The 13,594-nt window shown below is 50.5% G+C and overlaps 1 protein-coding gene across 1 annotated transcript in view; it reads right to left on the bottom strand.

Annotated features, from left to right (window-relative positions):
• TBCD (tubulin folding cofactor D) overlaps positions 1–13,594 on the bottom strand; it is a 2,329,415-nt gene that overhangs the window by 54,268 nt on the left and 2,261,553 nt on the right. Inside the window, exon 39 of the mRNA XM_085616794.1 lies at positions 1,250–1,334. Within this exon, the coding sequence (XP_085472920.1) occupies positions 1,250–1,334 (85 nt within the window). The remainder of the gene's footprint in view (positions 1–1,249; positions 1,335–13,594) is intronic.

Genomic DNA, 13,594 nt, shown 5'->3' with positions numbered 1-13,594 from the left:
GGCATAAATTGTTCATGATGCTTGCGCCGCCCCCTAGGCCTTGGCCCAGCCTGGAGGCATCAAACAATATAGCGGCAAAGCCCCAAGCACACCTTTTGCCCATATGTCACTATTTCGTTTGATACCCCCTGTGCCTCATGGGAACAGTCCAGCCCGAACTGCTAAGCCAGGTCCTCCCAGGACCGGAAACAAGCATCCTAGGACTGGTTGTAGGTGAAACCCCGAAACCGGTCCTAGGAAGTTTGTTTCCAGTCCAGTGAGGACCAGGCTTGGAAGTTCGGGCTGGACTGTTCCCATGAGACACAGGGTCAAGACTGATTTGCATATGGCTGGGTTCAAACTGGAATGGCATGGTGAGCAAATAAACGATGGATTTAAGCCCAGATCTCTGTACTGGGTGGGGTGAATGTATGACATTGTTCTGCATTCTGTCCATAAACTGTTGTTTTTGTATATATAAGAAGCACAGACTGGACCATCGTCTATTGAATGTAATTACTGCATTCCACTAAATGCCGATTAGTAGCCTACACCACCTTCCCTGTGTAGGCCTTGGGCTGCTCTGCTACCCTCAGAGGGTGGAGTGCTACAATGGGGTGCTTGGTTCCCAGTCAAGTGGAAATTGTGGTCTATTACTTGCACAGACCTCACGTCCTGCACAAATAATAGCCCGGTTTCCTTACAGAATAAAAGAAGTATACCCCTGAGGAAAAATCCTATCACAACAAGCTCCTCATCTGTGACAAAGGTGCAGAAAAAGGGAACTACGTCCAGTAAGTCAGAGCTAGTTTCCGGCAGGGATATGGAGCCAGGGCCCCTTATCAGCATAGAGGTGCTATTTAGAAGGTTTCCGGATCCAGAGTGTGCCTGAGACAGTCAGAAGGTAAAGAAGCTGCAGGTAGAAGTATCCATCAGAAGTTAAAAATACTCATGGACTGAATCTGAAAGTAGAAAATAAGCACAATATTCAATATTTTTCCTCACACATGCCTCTTCTACAAAGGAAAGACATGGTTGATTTCTAGAGCAGCTACATAGTTGCCAAACTGTGGAGCTCAATGTAGGTGGGATGTGATGTTTGTTGACAGCATAAGAACAACCCACCGTCAAGAAATAAGTCCCAGTATACATGTACTGAATTGTAGGATATAAGGTTTCACAAAGAACAAGCTGTGTAAACAAAAGCAATGTATAAATACAAATATTTCAAGAAGTGCCATTAAAAAAAACACATAAATCTTTGATTTACCTTTGAGACAAGCATTGGTTTAGGCACCTTCATTAAATCACAGAGATGATTCCGCTGTAGTCTTACTACAGGTAACTCAGCATCCCTAGAAAAGATCAAATATTAAAACACCAAGAAATAGACTGATCAATTAATATTCAAGACCTAAATTCACCAGGGCACGCCAGACTGAACATGCAATAGCAACACATTGTGAAGTATGTCTAATAACATTCAACCCAGAGGTCAGATTGAAATAGACAAGAACATTAAACATCATCATTGACGTATGAGAATTCAAAAAGTTGAGAGATCAGCACATGCCTATTGCTCCTGCAAGGTCCCACCGTATCTAATGCACAGGTGCATCTAACTCGTGGCTATGATTTTCCATACAACTGGAAAGACTATATTCCACCCTATGAATACATTTATTATCCTCAAATTTTTGCTTAAAAATTAGGCATCTCAATTCAGACCACAAGGTATATGTGGAATGTAAGGGTAATTTTCCTACTGATGAGTCTTACTCTGACATTCTTGTTTTTTAGGACTCTTTCATCCAGTCAGACCATGCTCACCTGTATGGCAATGCAGCAGATCCATGGGATATAATTTGTACCCAGACATCACCTCACATGGATTCAAATGTTTTAGACTGCTTCTAAGCAAGAGGAATCCAATACAAATAGGTGTAATGATACTGGCACTAGCTGGGGTTGCAAGAAAAGGACTCTACTCAACTTTGAAGGCTATAAAAGGTTCCTACTTCAAATCGCAACATTATGTTGTCAACAGATCACTTTTTCAGCATGAATGTCTTACTCACTCTAAAGTGTTTTCTAAGGTATCACCTTTTGAGGAGAGGTTTGTGTCAATTCTGTCAAAACAACCTATTGTATTCTTTAAAGCTTAAAGTGAGGAAGAAGACAAAAAAAATGCAACATGCAGAACAGGTTACTTACCTTCGGTAACTATATATCTCTAAGAGACATATATTAGTTATAGATTCCTTACCTTAGAATTACCCCCAGGCATTAGACTGGATCCGGAGAATTGTTCTTCAGCAGTACCCCTGCGCATCAGTAGGTGGCATCGGTCGGCTCCATGTTTGACGTTGGCATTGTGATCGCCGGAATGATGTTGCGGTATCTACTTAGACGCCGCACCTGCGCACTGACGTCAGTTCTTTACACAACATTCCACGCCAGAAGCACAGAGCCATGCAAGACACTGACCACTGGGGCACAAAACTAGGGCCCTGAAAGGGAGTCCTTTGCTCTAGAAGTCAGTTCGCAGAATGGGTAGGATGGGTGGGGCGGTAAGGAATCGATAACTAATATATGTCTCTTACACATATATTGTTACCGAAGGTAAGTAACTTGTTCATCTGAAAGAGACTATTAGTTATAAATTCCTTACCTTAGAATAGATACTCCAGCAATACCAACCCCGGAGGAGGGTCTGCAAACCAAGTTTACCCCAGACAATCATGGAAAACTGAACGCCCAAAGAAGCCGTCTCTCCGGACTTGGCTATCCAGACAGTAATGTTTAGTGAACGTGTGCAATGATGGCCACTTGGCTGCCTGGCAGATGTCACTGAGGGGGAATCAACGTCCCAACGCAGTAGTGGCTGCGGTCACCCTGGTGGAATGGACACGCAAGCCTACCGGAGGTTCCTTTTTTACCAAGGAGTAGCAGATCTTAATGCAAAGGACGACCTATCGAGAAATGGTTCATTTTTGCACGGCCTGACCTTTCCTGGAGCCCACATAGCCAACAAGGAGCTGATCATCAACCCGGAATTGGTTTGTGCGATCCAGATAAAATGTTTTGGATCCAGACGGTGGAGCCTCTCCTCCGCTTTAGAAGGATGCGGGGGCGGGAAGAAGGTGGGCAAAGTGTTGATCTGTCTTATGTGGAAAGAGGTAATCACTTTGCGAAGAAAAGATGGTCTCGTTTGAAGGACAACCTGCAACAGCAAGGAAAGGAGGTTTAGATGAAAAATCCTGAAGCTCACTCACCCTGCGAGCAGAGGTGATGGCAACCAGAAAAGCAGTCTTTAAGGTCAAGAGTCTGAGAGGACTATTATGTAGTGGCTCGAAAGGAGCACACATAAGGTAAGTTAGGACCAGATTCAAGTCCCACTGGGGCATTATGAAAGGAATAGGAGGAAAGAGGTGAGTAATGCCCTTAAGAAATCTATTTACAATAGGGGACTTGAAAAAAGAAGGACGATCAGAAAGGTAAAGAAAGGCCGAAATGGCCGAAAGATAGCCTTTAAGGGTGCCCAGAGCAGAGCCTTGCTGGGCCAAAGAAAAATCAAGAGGAGAGCCTCTGAAAGAGGGGCAGAAAGGGGATCCACCGCCTTTGCTGTGCATCATGCCACAAATTTGTGCCACCTACAGGCGAATACCGTTTTAGCGGAGGGACGCCTGGCTGCCAAGATGATATTACAGACTTCGGGAGGAAGGTCAAAAGCTGTCAACTGTCACCGCTCAATCTCCAAGCAAGGAGGTGGAGACTGGACAGGTTCGTGTGCAGGACCGTTCCCTGCTGCTGCGACAGAAGATCCTCACGAAGAGACAGTCTGATCGGAGGATCGATGGCCATGTTCAAGAGCTCAGATTCCAGACTCTTCCTGCCCAGTCCGGAGCCACAAGGATGACTTGGGCCCAGTCGCGCTTGATCTTCTTCAGTACTCTGGGTAGAAGTGGTATAGGCGAAAAGGCGTATAGAAGACCGCAATTCCACCCGTGACGAAAAGCGTCGCTGAGCGAGTGCCGCCTTGAAAAGTCCGATGCGCAGAACTGCTGTCATTGAACGTTCTCTTTGGTGGCGAACAGATCTAACCAAGGGTCTCCCAACTGCTGAAGGAGACCCTGTACCAACTCCAAGTGAAGATACCATTCTTGATCCATCATGCACCGGTGGCTGAGTTGGCCGCCCTGGCTTTCAGGGAACCTGCCTGGTGTTGAACCAACAGGGACATTCCCTGATGTTCCAGCCACGTCCAGAAGCGGAGAGCCTCTTGATAGGGTCCACGACCCCACCCCGCCCTGTTTGTTGCAGTACCACATGGCAGTGGTGTTGTCCGTGAACACCTGCACTACTCTTCTCTTGACAAGAGGGAAGGAATGCTTTTCATGCCAGACAGATCGCCCGGAGCTCCAAAAGGTTGATGTGGAGCCCGGACTCCGCCGGAGACCAGAAGCCTCTGATCTCCGCCTCTCCCATGTGGCCGCACCATCCCAGAAGTGACACATCTGTTACCACCGTGAAGTCTGATTGGGGAAGGGAGAGGAATCTGCCGTTGACCCAATCCTGGTTTGTTAGCCACCACTGAAATTGGTATGCAGTGCCCTCTGAGAACTGGACGACATCGGAAAGATTCCCCTGATGCTGCGCCCACTGGAACTTCAGGTCCGACTGAAGAGCCCGCTTATGCCACCTGGCATGATCCACCAACAGGATGCAGGAGGCCATAAGGCCCAGCAGCCTCAGAGTCATTCTCACCGAAACTCGGGATAGAGGCTGAAACATCGGTATCATAGCCCGAATATCCCGGACTCTCTGCTTGGGAGGACAAGCCCAAAACTGTCCTGTATCCAGTACTGCTCCGATGAAAAGGAGCTTCTGAGAGGGAACCAGGTGTGACTTCGGCATGTTGATGGTGAACCCCAGTGAATTCAGGAGGTCTGCCGTAGTCTGGGGTTGGGAAACAACAGTCTGTGGGGAGCCCACCTTCAACAGTCAGTCGTCGAGATAGGGGAAGACTGGAACCCCTGATCTGCGCAGATGAGCTGCGACCACCGCCATCACTTTCGTGAACACCCGAGGGGCGCTGGTAAGGCCGAAGGGGAGCCTGGTAGACTGATAATGCTTGTGGCCTACCGTGAACCGTAGGTAACGCCTGTCGGCTGGCATGAGGTGAATGTGGAAATAAGCATCCTGCAAATCCAACACTACCATCCAGTCTCCAGGGCCGAGGGCAGACAGGACCTGAACTAATGTCAACATTTTGAATTTCTCCTTCAGGAGGAAGCGGTTGACGTCCCTGAGATCCAAGATAGGATGCAGGCCTTTGTCCTTCTTGGGCACCAGGAAGTAGTGGGAGTAACAACCACAACCCACTTCAGGACAGGGACTCGCTCGATAGCTCCCTTGGCCAAGAGAGCCGTAACTTCTTGACGGAGAAGGGCCAAGTGATCCTCCGACATGCGATGGAGTGTTGGTGGCATGGACGGAGGGGTAGTCTCCAAGGGAAGGGGGTAGCCCCTTACGACTATCTGAAAAACCCACCTGTCCGACGTGATGTTGTGCTAGTGGGGGAGGTGATGGCGGATCCTTCCGCCCAATGGCAAATGGTGGCCCTGAATTGTCGGACTTGGAGGGCTTAGAGGCTGCTACAGAGGAGGCAATGGTGGACTGGCCCGCCCGCTGGCCCCCAGACCCACGGCGATGGGTCCCACGTCCCCACAGAGGTTGGGTAGCTTGCGCCGGCATGTGGCCCTGGGTGGAACATGGTGGGGCACCACTTCTGTGCCACGAAAGGGGCAAAAGGCAGACTGCACAGGACGAGAAGTGGCAGTGAGGCCCCAGGATCTGGCCGTAGCTCTAGAATCCTTGAAGCCCTCGAGCACATGGTCCGCCTTGTCACCAAACAGACAACGGCCATCAAAGGGCATGTCCAAAAGAGTCGATCGGACATCCCCAGAAAAAGCTGTAGATCTCAGCCAGGCGTATCGTCTTAAGGCTACTGACGTAGAAATCGTTCTACCCAGCAAGTCGCGATGTCCAGCCCACAGCAGATGGTGAACCTTGCTGCATCTCGCTCCACTGCAACTGTATGGGAGAGTGTGACCCGGACCTCCTCCGGGCACTGTGGCAGCACCTGTGCAACCGTATACCAGACATAGTGGGTGTAACGGCCCAAGAGACATGCGGTGTTCACTGACCACAGTCCTAAGCTGGCGGAAGAAAACATCTTCTTCCCAAGATGGTCCAGCTTCTTGGATTCCCTATCTGGGGGAGCAGAAGGGAACGTGCCTTTGGATGTCGAGGCTTGGACCACCAAGCTCTCAGGGGTAGGGTGTTGGGAGAGGAAAATGGGGTCACCCGGGGCCGGGCAGTGGTGTTGGGCAATCATCCTATCCACGGGAGGCCCTGTGTTAGGCCTGGACCAACTGCCTAGTAGGATGTCTGTGAGGGCCTCATTGAACAGCAGCAGGGGCTCCGAAGAGGCTGCTGCCGGCTGAAGCACCTCAGTCAGGATATTTGTCCTGACTGCCACCGTAGGAAGCTCAAGGCCCAAGGCCTCAGCCGCCATATGCAACACCACAGCATAAGAGGCTCCTGCCTCCGTGGCCACGGTAGGGGGAGAGAGCATGCCAAGGTCTGGGGAGGTATCCAGACCACTGGCTTCCCCCAACTCCTCTCTGCATTCCGGCTCCTCCAGCTGGTCTGCCAAAGGGTCAACAGACCCCTCCCAGTCCTTCTCACCTTCCTCTGGCTGCCACCCAGGGCAATAGGGAACACCAGGGAAGAACAGTGGTACAAAAGTACCGGTCGGTACCGGCGTCGGTCCGGCTCTGTGTCCAAGACAAGGGGGAGGCCGGGCTCGATGCCGGCTGGGGACACGACCGGGTCGGAGGTGGCAGAGGTGTCGTCAGAGGAATCGGTGCCGGAGGAGGTGTCGTGAGGTTGACCGGCACTGTTCCCGATCCAGGCCTGGATCCCTGGGGGCCCTGCGGCACTGAGGCAGGAGCCACCGGCATCAAAGGCCTTGAGCCCCCAGCTGAGTCCGTGGGGCCTGAAGGCGGGCCGTCGGAGTTGGGCTGCCCAAAGATGGAGTGGAGGGCTTTGTAAAAAGCATGAAGCTGGGCAGGGGACGCTCTAGCACTCGGAAAGCAAGGGAAGCTTGGAGCCGTCCCAGTAGACTCCACGGGCGGAACCAAAGGACTACGACCCTCCGCGTCCCACGTCGCATCAGCCGACGGACGGGTAGAAGGCGAAGAAGCACCGTGGTTTGACTTACCCGAAGATGAGAAGTGATGGTGGTGACTATGAGACCGGTCCCGCGACCTCCCTCTCGACTGGGACCTCGAGCAGCAGGGAGGTGACTGCCGGGCCTCCTGAAGCTTTCGAGACCATTCCCGCAAAGATTTTGGGTTCATTGCCCAACAGTCGGAGAATGACTTCAGATCGTGGTTGCGTTCCAGGCACCAAAGGCACCAAAGGCACACGAGGTGCAGATCCCTCACTGACATCAGCTTGTGACAAGAGTCACAATGCTTGAAACCTGTCTGCCGATGTGACATCCCTGCATGCACCAAGAGCCGAACGACTCGAAAAAGATGTCAACAAAAAGTCAAAAAACAGTAGTCAAACAAGCATTGACATGGCCAATAGGTCTCGCTTATGGGACCTTATAAGTATTTAGTTATGCAGCACAATATCCTTGATGCAACAACAACTGTTGCATGGCAAAACACTTATAAGGTCCCAAAGGCGAGACCTATTGGCTATGCCGATGCTTGTTGCTGTTTTTGTGGTACTGCAATATATAGGGATGTTATTTGTCACAGTTTACAGTTTGGATTAGATCATTCAGAGGCACAACACTCCTGAGGCGGAAGCCGGGAGTACGCTCGATTTTTAAAAAAATTTACTTGTCACAAAATACTTTGTTTTTACTTGTCTTGCACTTACCTAGCGCATTCTCCCACTCTAATCTCTGGCAAAATCGCCGCGCAGCCGATATTAACTCTGCCACGGCACAGTGATTTTCGCCGCCATTCCTCCCCCTCAGCCCACAGGCCACGCCCACGGCCCTGAGGCCACGCCCCCCTCGTACCGGCTATATAAGTCGCGCTGATTGGAAAGCTCGCATTCAGAGGCACAACACTCCTGAGGCGGAAGCCGGGAGTACGCTCGATTTTTAAAAAAAAATTTACTTGTCACAAAATACTTTGTTTTTACTTGTCTTGCACTTACCTAGCGCATTCTCCCACTCTAATCTCTGGCAAAATCGCCGCGCAGCCGATATTAACGCTGCCACGGCACAGTGATTTTCGCCGCCATTCCTCCTCCTCAGCTCACAGGCCACGCCCACGGCCCTGAGGCCACGCCCCCCTCGTAACAGCTATATAAGTCGCGCTGATTGGAAAGCTCGCATTCAGAGGCACAACACTCCTGAGGCGGAAGCCGGGAGTACGCTCGATTTTTTAAAAAATTTACTTGTCACAAAATACTTTGTTTTTACTTGTCTTGCACTTACCTAGCGCATTCTCCCACTCTAATCTCTGGCAAAATCGCCGCGCAGCCGATATTAACGCTGCCACAGCACAGTGATTTTCGCCGCCATTCCTCCTCCTCAGCCCACAGGCCACGCCCACGGCCCTGAGGCCACACACCCCCTCTCATATACATATAATGTGCCCTTCCCGGACGCGCAGCGGATGCGCGCCGTCTGCGCGCCGAGGGCGCGCCAAAGGCAAGCCCGTCTGCGCCCGTCCGCGGCCGGCCGGGGCAAGGGGCCACCCCCCCCTGTCCGGTCGCCCTACCGGGCCAGAATTCATAGCCCTTACTTCCTCCTCCAACTAAAAAAGGAAGTTGCGCCACCCTGTCTCCATGCCTGGGATCCATACTTACAACATCCCGCTTGCAACCAGTGTGGATTTCATTTCTCACCCCACGCAAAAATGGAACCCATGCTCTTGCTCAACTGCAGATCCCTCCCCAAGCACACTGTGGAAATCTCTCTACTGATAGAGGATGCAAATCCGGACATCCTCTTCCTCACAGAGACTTGGTTGCATGAACACTCGGAACCTGATTTGGTACAAACTCTCCCACATGGATACCAAATACTCCGCCATGACCGTAAAACAGGAATCGGCGGAGGACTAGCAGTGATTCACAAGATAGGCTATGAAATCACTAGCACCCCCGTTCGTGTTCCAGATAGCGAATGCTTCCCCTTCACTATAAAATTCAGCCCCACCAATACGTTCTCAGGTATGCTTATATACTGCCCACCCGGGATGCAAGGACAATTTCTCTCTAACCTTGCCCCAACGGCTGCAAACCTCGCACTTAGCTCCGCTAACTTCACGCTCTTGGGTGACCTCAACACTCACCTTGATGACCCTAACGACTCAAACGCTAGAGAACTATCCTCCAGTCTAGGTGCCCTCGAACTACAGCAACTAGTCCTCGGGCCCACCCACCTAAAGGGCCATATTTTGGACCCCATATTCAGCAACTGCCCGAACTTACAAGTTGGAAACCCTTCCCCCCTTCCCTGGACTGATCACTTCCTTATCCCTTTCACATGGACCCTCCCCAACCACCCCTTACCTAAACCCTTGACTGTCCAAAAGTCACGTAACTGGTCCAAACTTCCCCAGCCGGAATGGCGGGAGAACCTTGATCTAACCGTACCCACCAAAACCTCCAACCCTATAGAGGGCAACGAGAACTACAACAGCTAGATTACCAATTCTCTAGATCTGGTACTTCCATTTAAATGCACCCACCCCAAGCGGGGGAACCCGACCGCCCTGTGGTACACTACTGACCTCCGAGACGCCAAACGCAACTGTAAAAGAAATGAGAGGAAATGGCATCTCGACTACTTACCAACGGACAAAACAGCTTACAGAGCAGCTATCAAAAGCTACAAATCCAGCATTAAATTAGCGCAGGCAAAATATTTTGAGGAAAAGATTGACAGGGCAGCCTCTAAGCCCAAGGAGATCTATCGGATAGCAAAATCCCTCCTTCAACTACCCGTGACACCAAAGGAGCACAGCAACACCCAGGTCCACTGTGATGAGCTAGCGGACTTCTTTTACCGCAAAATAAAATCATTAATTCTTCTTTCTCTCAAAATATCCCTCTGCCCAGCTGCCCTGTAAACCCAGGTCCTGCGGCAGCACTACCCGTCTCCCTTACATATATCCCGCCCTAAGATCTCAGCCATGTAGAAAGTATTATGCAACAGGTCAAATCAGGATCACCCACCGACCCGGCCCCTCCGCGAGTTCTCACCCCGATCACCAGTCAGATCTCACCCACCATTCGGGACCTGCTTAATTCCTCTCTCCACGCTGGCATCGTCCCGCCTTTATGGAAGAGAGCAATGGTCAAGGCTTTATTAAAGAAACCTAGCCTCGATCAAAACAATCCCTCCAACTATAGACCTATCTCTCTGCTACCCTGGCTTAGCAAACTACTAGAGAAATATGTCAACTCAGTCCTGACACACTTCTTGGAATCAAACGACATACTTGATTCCTCACAGACGGGCTTTCGGCCCCTTCACGGAACCGAAACAGCCTTAGTCGCAGTGACGGCGGAGGCAAGAAGGATCTTAGACAGCGGTAGGTCATCGGCCATCGTTCTCCTCGACCTTAGTGCCGCCTTCGACACTGTAAACCACAACATTCTTCTCCACCGTCTCAGTAGGATAGGAATCTCGGGAGCAGCACTCACCTGGCTGAGATCCTTTCTCACAGATCGATCTTTTCAGGTATTTGAGAAAGATTTCACCTCCTCCAGCAAACCCCTGAACTGTGGGGTGCCCCAGGGCTCCTCCTTGAGCCCCACCCTTTATAATGTTTACCTTAGCCCTTTGGCTGATGTCGTCTGCCCCTTTGGAGTGAAAATTATCACCTATGCGGACGACACACAGCTGGTGGTGGCATTGGACCCCCCTCTCAATTCCCACCACAGCCTATACAAATGTTTGGAAGCAGTCGCCGCTTGGATGTCGGCCTCCTACTTAAAACTAAACGGGGAGAAAACAGAGATTATGCTCTTGGGAAATACCATCACCAAATCTATCGACTCCATCTGGCCCCTTTGCCTAGGCTGTCCTCTCGAACCCAAAGAACAAATCAAAAGTCTCGGCATTTGGCTGGATAGAACACTCAATTTTAACTACCAGGCAACTAAGCTTGCTGCCACATGCTTCGGGCTCCTGAGGCTACTTCGCAAAATCCTCCCCCTTCTCCCGTTCCATTCAAGACGGATCATGGTCCAAGGGCTAATTCTATCTCGCCTTGAAAGATCTCCACTGGCTTCCTGTGAAATCGAGCACTGAATTCAAGGCCATGTGTATTGCCCATCGCTCCTACTGGGGAACAGGCCCTGCTATTAACCGCCCCCTGGTAAATGCCTATCATCCCAATCGTCTCCTCAGATCCGGGACATCTTATCTCACCACAGTGCCCCGAATCAAGAGAGCCAGGTGTGGAGGCCGGTCGCTTTCCTACAACCTAGCCAAGATCTGGAACACTCTCCCCCTCTCAATCAGATCAGAACCTAAACTACTTACCTTCCGAAAGCTCCTTAAAACCTGGCTCTTTAATAAATCATCATTTTAGTAAATCATCTTAATAATTCGTTTAAGTCTAGCGTACTCCGCCTAGTCCAACCTCTGCAGCGCTGGGACGCCCCAGGGTAGCCATCGCGCTTTATAAATTGTCTTTTCATTTCATTTCATTCATTTCATGACACTATTGTTCATAGGATCACAACTTCTTGCTACCCAGGTCGTGCCGAGGGGTTCCTTTTCCGGTGGTTCTGCTGTCCTGATCGAGCCGAAGGTCCTGCTGCAGTTGTCTCCTCCCTTTGTGTGTTTGGTTGTGTGTGTGGTTATGTGTATGTGGGTGTGGTTGTGGTTGTCTGTGTGGTTGTGTGTGTGTGTGTGGTTGTGACTGTGTTGTGTTGTGTTTGTGGTTGTGTAAATAATTGTGTCTCGCGCAGCGGTTGCACAGGCGTACACTGTATGGCCCACTTGTAATGTCCTATTTATGTCTAAGTTAATGGAATCATACAATAAACCTGGGGCACTGAGTAACGTGCCTGGCCTCTCCACCTGCCGGTTTCTGCTGCTCATTTCTTTGCTTACTGCCTGCTTGCTGTCCGAGGATACCGGTGAGTACCCGCTGTCTTTGGCCCATTCGTGCACACAATAATGCTTGGAAAGATACGTGTCTCTTGTATGGCGCACAATGCGAACTTTGCGCACGAGAAGTAAGTAGCCGCAAAGCGACCCCCAAGGAGCACTCTTTGGAGAAAGCTATGTGCTGATAAAGTTTCTTAAGCTTCTTTTCCCCTATACCTCCCGTTATGAACTTACATGTGCATACAACCTAGAAATCATTAAGTGAAATATGCTCTAACCGCGTTGCACATTACCTATAGTTTAAAAGCAGCTGGTATGGAAAATAGCTGTGTTAAAGCGGACTGCAACCTATTGTTTTCAGGTTTCTGCGGTTTTGCTGAACATTATAAGCTTGACCTGGAGACATTACGAAACTGATTTCGATATTGAAATTGTATTTACATAGCTCTTACTATCCCTGACGAGGCGTTGAATATTTAATATGTAGGAGTGGCGCACACGGAGAGCTGCGCACGGAAAAACGAAGTCATCCCTCACTCCGGCTGCGCGTATTGGAATAGCAGAAACTGGCTGTAAACAAGGCAGCCGCGAACAGGGTAGCATCGGGTTGCTAGGAGATGAGCGCCGGTGCAGCGTGGGGCCGTCGGCACTGCCGGCAGCCCGAACACAATTCGCCGTCTGAGGCGCGAGGGAGCAGGCACTAAAACCATCTGCTCTCTCGAACCTCGCAAAGCCCTCGGAGGGTGCGCTAGTCACAGAGATGCGCTCATCTCTTATAAGAAGATGCATATTTAGAGTATTAGGCTGGAAACTGGCGGCGCGGGGCATGTCTGTGTTAGTATGTTATGAAAGTACAGTGACCAGGCGTCCCGAACGCTTGTAAGCGCGAAGGCGGGGGGAGGGGCGGAGGCAGGGAGCAAGCAAGAGGAAAGACAGATGGTGCTGAAGGCTGTCGGTTCGCGCGTGCATGCTCGCGTAAACGCAAGCTTGTCGCTAACCAGCAGCACTTTGAAAACTCACCTACTAAACTCTCCGAGCAGCGCATGCGCGCTGACTCAGGGAGACCTATAAATGACTAAGGGTACCACTGTCTCCGGATCTGCGCTGGCTGGCGCGGAAAAAGAAAGAACTGAGGTCAGCGCGCAGGGGTGGCATCTAAGTAGATACCGCAACGTCATTCCGGCGATCACAATGCCAACAACGGACACAGAGTCGACCTACGCCGGTTCCAGTCTGACGCCTGGGGGTAATTCTAAGGTAAGGAATCTATAACTAATAGTCTCTTTCAGATACCTACCATTTTAGGGGGTGACATCTCTTTTACACTGTAGAAATGTTGATAAAATATCAAACAATGTTTTTCAGAGAGAAAAAAGGGAGCTCCGATACGCGTCTGGTGGCATGGAAAGAAAGAAACTGACATCAGGTCATGGGAGTAGTGTATATATA

Source organism: Triturus cristatus, chromosome 7 (assembly GCF_964204655.1).
Source record: "Triturus cristatus chromosome 7, aTriCri1.1, whole genome shotgun sequence".
Lineage (NCBI taxonomy): Eukaryota > Metazoa > Chordata > Amphibia > Caudata > Salamandridae > Triturus > Triturus cristatus.
The sequence above is the reverse complement of the archived record's forward strand: the minus strand, read 5'-3'. Positions and strand labels throughout refer to the sequence as shown.